General features: G+C 36.8%; 1 protein-coding gene across 3 annotated transcripts; it reads right to left on the bottom strand.

Moving 5' to 3' along the window:
• Positions 1-737: 737 nt before the first annotated feature.
• On the bottom strand, positions 738-8121 carry ccdc112 (coiled-coil domain containing 112). 3 transcript variants are annotated; one of them, XM_042488825.2, is made up of 14 exons: positions 8047-8121; positions 7400-7512; positions 5950-6071; positions 5673-5762; positions 5341-5416; positions 4582-4708; positions 4150-4266; positions 3788-3925; positions 2560-2666; positions 2238-2364; positions 1865-2032; positions 1533-1631; positions 1276-1394; positions 738-1166 (listed from the first exon to the last, which is right to left on the bottom strand). In XM_042488825.2, exons 1-14 carry the CDS (start codon positions 8089-8091, stop codon positions 1136-1138), a joined length of 1479 nt encoding a protein of 492 aa, XP_042344759.2. In that variant the 5' UTR covers positions 8092-8121; the 3' UTR covers positions 738-1135. The 3 variants fall into 3 exon arrangements, with proteins under 3 accessions (XP_042344759.2, XP_087932787.1, XP_087932788.1); XM_088076661.1 differs by having other exon boundaries at positions 7400-7509; positions 8047-8100; XM_088076662.1 differs by lacking the exons at positions 7400-7512; positions 8047-8121 and having other exon boundaries at positions 5972-6071.
• Positions 8122-9083: the final 962 nt, after the last annotated feature.

Raw genomic sequence — 9083 nt, forward strand, 5'->3', positions numbered from 1 at the left:
ACAGAAGGAAATTCAAAGGTATTGAACAGGTTGTCTATTTAGCGTTATTGGAATGTGTTTAAGTGCATTTACTCAGGTAATGCACTTACGGACAAATTTGAGGTATTTGGTGGTATTTTGAGGTACTTTCCTTGAATATTTTCTTTTCACTTTATACTTTATTTCACTACATTTCAGAGGAACATATTGTATTTTTTACTTCACTACATTTACCTGAACGCTTTAGTTACTTTTACGATAAAGATTTTTCCATACAAAAAAATGGTTTACAAAATATACTTTGTTATAAATTAAATTTCCAAACAGTTTATACAAGTAAAACTGCAATGATTAGTTCATTGAACAATTGACATGAAATCAATTGTTGGCTATAAGCAGATGAGTGCATGAAAATGTGTGGATATTTTTGATAAACACATCATTTTTAATAATTTTAAATTTTAGTCTTTTTTTTGTCTTTGTTCTTATATAAATTACATTTTTTCTTTTTTTTCCCTGTTTGTGATTAATTTAAAGTACATTTATAAGTACATTTTCCTGAATAATCTTACTTACTTATACTCAACTAAAAGTATAGGATCTGAATACACTGTTTTTTGGTTATTATTTTTGTGAAATTTTCAAAATTAAAAAAAAATTACAAAAAAGCAGTAAATATCCAATTACAATGAATTACAATGACTGTTACCAGTTCACCGTTTTAACAAAGCAAAAACAGACCACTAACAGTTGTAAAATTTATGCAAAACTGTAAAGACAAGCTTTTAATAACAGCAATAGCATTTTTAGAAAAATCTAAGTTAATTTATTTCATTCAAATTGTACAAAATCTCAAACAACAGTATACAAAGATTCACAGAAAGGCACAGTCTGGTGCTGAGGTCCAACTGCATAAATTTTAATTTAATCACATTTCTATCAAAATAAATGCAAAAAGCTTCCACACATTTAAATCTGTCAGAGGCCTTTTCAAGGCATAAACAGCATGCCTTAAAGAAGGTTTCTGACTGAAAGCTTGCTTTGTTATAAAGAATTTTGCACAGATTTGGGTGTGCTGATGCTTTTTTCATTAATTTTGATAGTTTTAAAACGCAATGCATTTCAAGTCTGTTCGGCTGACTTCAATTGCAACTCATCACAGGCCTTGTCTCCAAGTGGGAACAGCTCTGCAAGAAAATGACAGAAGATTTCAGTGATTCAGAAAGCAATCGCCCATTGTTACTTACAGCATTCCTTAATAGTAACCTGACTATAGAAAAGTTTCGGCAATCAGACCTGTGAAACATCTGTGACACCGGCCCTCCTCCTGAAGGTCCAATGTGTTTCATTCGCTCCTCCCATCCCTTAGTTGGACGAGTAAGTCTGGAGGGGTCTCTGCTGATGTGACCGTCCACCTGAATGAGGAACAAACATCACCCTTTCTCTAAATACACAACCATGTTTATTTAAGATTTTAAAGATTTTCAAGCATTGTGATTATATATATTTTTTGTTAATCATTCTGAGAGATCTCTTCACTGTACAAACTTTACCTTCTCCTTCAACTTAGCAGTGATTTTCTTCTGTCTTTCTTCTTCCTCCTTTTCTCTCAGTTGTTTCTCCTGAAGCTTTGCCTCCACCTTCTGAATATCCTGCAGACAGAAAGAATCAAGCTTTGCACCTTACACAGCATAGTGACTTCTCTTCCTTACATTAGCCTTTGTATTTATTCCAACATTTGAAAAACTAGTAAAACCTCACATCCCTTGAATACATTACAACATCACACAGCAAAAACAGCGCTCCAGTGAGAGGACCTCGCCCTTAAAAGTGGTAACAGCAGGAAAAACAACTGTTTTTTCTCTGTGATTCTCAGACTTTGTACCCTTTCATTAAAGCGTTTGATGCCCTTTGCTGCCTCCCTTCTCCTTTCCTCCATCTCCCTCTGTTCCTCCTGTCTCCTCCTTCTCCTCTGCTCCTCATCCTCCTCTCTCTTTAGTCGCAGCTGCTCCTCAATGGTCAGCTTCACTTCCAGCTGGCGGCGGCGCTCTTCCTGATAATCAGAAATCATTTTGATAAAGATAAATATCTCTTGAAGGCAGCACCATGCACCTGATGACATCAATATATGATTGTGTATTGATTTTATCAGTAAATCCAGAAATGCAGTTAAGTATATACCAACACAGAAGCACCACGTTTGATGATAAATAACCACAAATACAGGAAGATGACTTTTCACACAAATGTAAAATCACCTTTGCCCGTTTCCTCTTTTGTATCTCCTCCGCCAGCCTCTGCTCCTCTTCCTGCTCCTCGTTCCTCCTCTTCTCTTCCCTCCACTCCTCCAGTCGACGCGCCGCCTCTCTCCTCTCCTCCTCAGTCCTTAAACAGAAAAGGATAGGAGACACTAAAACAAACGTAACACAAAGGTGACAATAACAAAGACGAGCAAATAAATCCCCCAAATTCATTTTTATTTACGGGGACCAATCAAACATTTACAGTGTTCATTAGATTATTTCAGTGTCTGCTCTGCCTCGTCTTCCTGTTTATTATTCTGCTCTACTTCTGACTCACCTGTGTTGGTGGGACTGGCTCTTGGCCTCAGCCTCCTCCGCCTCCTCCTGACTCTGTATTCTGGTCTGGCGTTCCTGATGTTTGCTTGCTTTCCACCGCTGAATAGCCTGGGTATGTTATGAAGATGAGTAATAAAAAATAGCAACTGCAAAAATATTTAGAAGTCAGAATCAGAACTACCAAACAGCTGTTTCTGAGCTCCTGGCTATGTCGTGTTTTTACAGAATAAAGGCAGTTACTGGAATATGAGTGTACAAGCACTGTAGGCGTACTGCTGGAAATCAATTTATAGCAGAGGTTGAATAACATTGCACATATGACCTGCTGGAGTGTACAATTACATTTTGAATATGTTAAAATGATATCTAAAATAATATTATTTACATTTTTTAATTTGTCTGACAGCATAAACTGCATCATCTAGATTCAAGAAGACTTAGCATTGTGGGGGACATAGGTGTAGATTTATTGTAGGGGGCATTTCCAAAATAAATTTATGCAGAAACGGCCCCAATTGGTACATAAAAAATTACCTGAATACAAGAAATTAATTGTTTGAAAGTAGGGGTCAACCGATATTGGTTTTTCAGGGCCGATACTGATACCAATAATTCGTAGTCAATGGGACTGATAACCGATATTTGGAAACGAAATGCATTTACAATAAAAATGAAAATATTTCTGTCCATATTTAGAATTTAGAAGATAATAAACTCCAACACAAAACTTTGTTTAAATGTCTGTTCAATCAAAACTGAAGCTCTCAACATCATATACAGCAAGTTTCCAGCAACTTCTTTTTTTTATAAAGTCAAGTGAAAATTTAAATAAAAAATGAATAAATAAAAACATCTCCTTGAGGTTTTACAAAGTAAAAGTTCCTCCCATGCAAACACATTCTTTGCACTTTTTAATTAATTTATTTGATCAGCGATCAGTAAAATCAAACTCAGACACAGATAATTGGCAAAATGCCAAATCTGCCATCAGCCCCAAAAATCGGCCAGGCTGATCATTTTTGGATCAGATCCTGACTTAATATGTGTCCACTTCTCAGAAGTGACATAGAAAGCTACGCTCTTGGTGAGAGATGTTACTTTTTCGTTATCCACATCTTCACATGCCAGTTCTTGTGACGCTCACAGCTCGAGGAGGACTGCTGTGTTAACCATGTAACTACTCAAATGAGGTTTGCTTTTTTTCGAACTTGTTTAAATTTTGTCTTCACCTCTCTCTTTCTGTCCTGTAGGTGAATCAGCTCCTGATGCCAGTCTTCATGTTGCTCAATCTCCTCCAGTGTTTTACCCGGCAGGTACACTTTGGCTTCTTTCCTGTAAGCTGGTCGCCCACTGTGCTTTGTCCAGACCTGCAAATCAAACAGATTACTGTAAGTCAGACTGGGATCTTGCAGCGATCGACCTTTGACCTGGCATCTGCTAAAGGTGCCTGAAGCAAAGCATCAACTGCTGTTGGTTTAAGGAGTGGTGTTCAGTGACTGTGTGCAATGATCTGCATGTGGAAGGTGGCAGAAGAGACAGCATTTTTCATGAAGACAAGTTATAAAGAGGTACGACAACACTAATGTCTTACTTTAAGGAAGGCTTGGTGGTCATACTGGTCCCAGCCACCACAAGGACCTCCTGTCTTCAGCAGGAAAGCCTCCAGTGCTCTGACCTCTGCAGGAACGTCACTGTCCGGGGATTTGGTCTTAAAGAAAAAAATGAATGCAGAATTTAGGACACATTTCAGAAAAAAGGACAATGACAATGTGCTTAATAGTTTTGTCGACTACTAGCACAATGCAAAACATAGAAACACTTTATCATGATTTCAAAAGTATTTTTTCTGATCAAGAACTAAAGTAAGATAATAAATAATAAAAAAGTAATATTTTATTTATTACTCACTAATTCTAAGATTCAATATTCAAACACAGACTTGGTTCTCCATCCTTTTTTTATTACATAAGAACAGGATATCAGAGAGAAAATACAGAGCGGGCGAATACGAGGAGCAGCAGACCTTGATGGTGGGGGTTTTGGGTAGTTTGGGGTCTGATTTGACAGCAAGGCTCCAGTTTTCAATCTTCTTGTCATATGCAGTGATCTCCTGTCTGCACGTCCTCTCCTCCTTCAACAGTTCCTCAAAGCTGAGAGGAGCAGAGAAACACAACCGATGACTATTCATGATATTTCCATTCTAGTACATGCATTTGTTCCCACAACAAACACTGATCAAGAGCTGTTACTTAACTGCCTACTTGGGTTTACATTACCTTGTAATATTTTTAACTTTTAGTTTGTCTGATAACACTGTGCTAGGGCATTTTAATATATCTGTATGTATATAAATTTGATTTATTGGATTAAAGATGTATTGGATTGAATTATATTACATGTTGTGTGTTTCTAATATTTGGAATATTGTGTTCTCCATGTATATAATTAACTGAACATTTTAAGTTAAAGGTAGTATTTGTTAAAGGGTTATTGGGGGTTTATTTATTCATTTTTTGCCCGAGTCTGCATTATCTATATTTCTTTTAATTTTCTTTGTTCTTTTAATCAACCTGATAAAGATCTGACGACTGAAACATTGTTTACACAATAATACAATTTTGGGACTAATAAGACAGTGTGCGGGAATTCTCATCATTGTCTCATCAGTGGACAATTTCTTCTTAAACACCTTTCCACAAGTTTTCTGAAGGTGAGCATGAGCCTCCACATTCATGGTTACTGAGTTAAAACGGGTCTGTAGTTGTTCAATGTATCCTGTTACCTTGAACGCTGTTCCTCCTTTAGGGTGTTAATATAAAATTCCACCTCTGACATTATTTCCTTCAGTCTTTCAATCACTGAAAACCAAAGTAGAAATGCAGAAATATTATTGACAATCTGATTTTCATTGTAGGCGGTTATGACACTACAATCACATTGCTTTTTAATGAGTAGTGCACTACTTTACAATATCATCTGTTATACTGATGTAATAGACTGGCACAAATAATTACATGAATGTCTCACAAGATGGCCGAATGTATGATAAAACAATATAATTTTATGATTATTTTAAAGATTCTGTGAAGACGCACTTTCAGGTATAAAACTTACACTCAGGTGTTGGCTTCACATCTGTTAGTTCTCTCTGAAATTTCCTCACACCATTATGAATCTTCACCAGCTGCTTTTGAAGATTCATCTCTGGAGGAGAAAAAAAGTTAAAACTTGTTAAAACTTTATTGATTTTTGAATTGATTTACTGCTTTGACTATTTCAGAGCATTTTTTATAACCTACTGCTAAAAATGCTGTCTAAAAGGCCCTGTCGACTACCACATTAAAACATCTGGGGGGAAATTTAGGATACTGTAATGCAGAGAAAGACCCACTTTCAGCATTTCTTTCTCCTACCAGGACGTTCTCATACTCTTCCAGTTCTCCAGGCAAATCTGTCCAGCCATTCTTTCTGCACTGAACACTCAGCGTCCTCTCTTTCTCCAACTTTTCAATCCTGTGAAGAAAGACGTAAATTAACTCACTGATCAGTGAAGACTAACGATATTAAAGTTTAAACTCTTCACAAAGTTCAAGATGTGTTACAGCAGTTCAGTGATTGGCTTTATTAACGCAGCACAAATGAGGAATGTGCCTTACTTTTCTGTTTGAAAGTAAACGTATAAAATGGGTTTAGCTTAGTGGTGAATCAGCAGCACAGAATCAGTCCCTGTAATTGTCAAACTTGTATGAGAGTATTACTTTATTCCCCATCCAAAAGATATGTGTGAAGTTATTGGGGATAAAAAAATACACATGGAAAAACCAAAACAAACACCCTTCAATGTTATGTAATCCAATACATTATACATTGGTAAATACCATCTTTTGGTTTGGTAAGACTGTAAGAGGTGTACTTTCTTTTGAGGTAGTGTTGGATTTAATTTATTATAGGCCATCTTTGTCATTTATTAGAATCAGAAATATTTTTTGATCCCCCAGATGGAAACTGAGATTCATTACAGACTGATGTATAGAAATATGTATAATACGCAAAGTAAAGTAAGAAACACAGAAATATGCACAGTGTGCTACGTCACACTGTATGAAACTAGTTTAAGTTTCAGACATAAAAATATGTAGTATGCTATAATGTACAGCACAATATATAGATCAATAGATATAAGAATAACAAAATGTACAATGTGTGATAGGGATAAACAGATTATGGGCCTGGCCGATTATTGGGACAGATAATTGGCATTTTGCAGATTATCTGCATCTGCGTTTTTTAATGATCACCAATAATATTAATTACAAAGTGCAAAGAAAGTGTCAGCATAGGAGGAACTTTTATTTTGGAAAATCTCAGAGAGCTACTTTTACTTATTCATTTTTTATTCCATTTTTCACTTGTCTTTAGGAAAAAGGTTGCCGGCAACTTGCTGTATATGATGTCGGAAGTCTGAGTTTTGATTAAACATTTACTAAAGGCATTTAATCAAAGTTTTTTGTTGGAGTTTGTGATATTCTAAATTCTAAAAATTGACAGAAAGATTCTCCTTTTTATTGTAAATGCAGCAGTTCCAAATATTGGTTGTTGGTTTCATTAACCACTAGTAATTGGTATCGGTATTATCCCTGAAAAACCAATATCGGTCGACCCTCAATGTGTGCATCATATGTTAAATATACATTCAAGAGTGGTCTGGGTAAGAATAATTTAGGATAGTTAAGAGTATTGTACAGTTGAATAATAGCACAGATTAAAAGATAACACAAATGAAATCCAGCCACTGTATCTCTACAATGAAAGTTGTGTGTAGGAAGAACAGTTTCACTTACTGCCTCCTGATTTTCTCGGCTTCCCTGAGAAACTGTGCCGTTTTCTGCCTGTCACTGCTGACAGGAGGTGATCTGCAGAGCTGCTGGGCGCTGCTGGAGTCCCCCTCTCCCTGCTCAAATATATTTTGTAAAAGCAAAACACAACCACTGATCATACTGCAACATATAGCAACTATAGGTGTAAATTTAATCCATCAAGCTTCCTCAAGCTGTCCGATAATGGAACACTACGTCTTGCATCAATCTAGCACAACAGCACTATGGGTAACCAAGTAACACACGAGGCATCCATTTTCAGACAAAGGCTAGTCGCAGCGATATATTTTCTCACAAATTACTGGTCAAACATTAAAAAACTATAACACTAATTAATGACGAGTGTAGTTCGGATTACAGTGTAACCGTGACGAGCAGGTGAAGCAAAAACAAATCAGTTACATTAACGTTAGCAAGCGGTCTTTCTCTCCTGTAATTTAGCTAGGGTTAGCTAGCATAAGTTAACCGCCGCTAGCTCGTCAATAGTCCAACGATACGCCATATCTCCAGTTTCCCTAAAAATGTTAAACACTTGAGACACTTAGATGCTGTCGACTAACTGATAGATGTATATGTGAGAAGTACTGTAGTAAAAGCTCTGTAATAGCTACCGAGCAGTGTTTAGCAGCGCACCGTCCGGTTGCTAGGGCGGCCATGTTTGAGTGAATCTGTAAACAAAATAAACTTTATTTAAATCAAAGGTGCTCATGTAGTTATTGATCCATACCAGTAGAGGGCGCTGCGTATCATTAATCGATTGTATGGCTATGATGGCAAACAAACCCTCATGAGATAAACAGTTTGAATGGGTCTTAAAATGATACAATCAGCCTATAAAATACCCAGCATGTGTAACTGTTTGATGTAAACTCTTAAACTCAAATTAAAATACTAAAACTATGTAGGACATGATCTTACTCTTCTTAATGGTGTCCTGATAAGCAGACTGACTTGCCATTTGAAGATGTAAAGGTAATTCAGGAGTCATGCACCAGGCTGATAAATGGCAGCTGCAGCATGGATGGATTACTGAACGGGGCACAGTCCATGGGGCCCAAAGTGTCCGCCTGTAAGAAGGACTACAAAGAAATTAATGATAATAATGCAAAGCAATTACGTCAGTGGTAGTTTAAGGTTAAAGTGCAAAACAGCAACTGCAAAGAAACTCAAAATGACCACTTATACACCTAATACTGCTACAAAGAGACACCAAACAACCACAGATAGAAACAAAATGACTGCAAAAGATGCAAAACAACAAGATAAAGATGCTAAACAACTATAAAAAGTGTGTGTCTTTCTCCTACTGTATGTAGGAGAGGTGGGGTTTTCTGCATATCTGTGCCCAGGGGCCCACTGTCTCAAAATCCAAACTTAAGTGGCAGCTATGATCAGATTAAAAAGAACACCTTGACTTCATTTCGACTTTTTTAGTGATAGCCAGGGCAAGTAGTTTTTGTAAAACTTTGCTTGAGATCGACATTTAATGTACTTTCTGTGGCCCTGAGGTACCCTCTGGAAACATCTGACCGTAGTCTACCCCGCTACAACTCGATGGTTAAAGTTACCTACGCATCTCAGTCTCTCACATAACTGCCCGTGTTGTCAACTGAGGCCTTGGTTTATTTCTGTAACAGCCTTTTTTATG

The sequence above is a fragment of the Plectropomus leopardus genome, chromosome 4, assembly GCF_026936395.1.
Source record: "Plectropomus leopardus strain MGB_pleo_1.0 chromosome 4, ASM2693639v1, whole genome shotgun sequence".
Lineage (NCBI taxonomy): Eukaryota > Metazoa > Chordata > Actinopteri > Perciformes > Serranidae > Plectropomus > Plectropomus leopardus.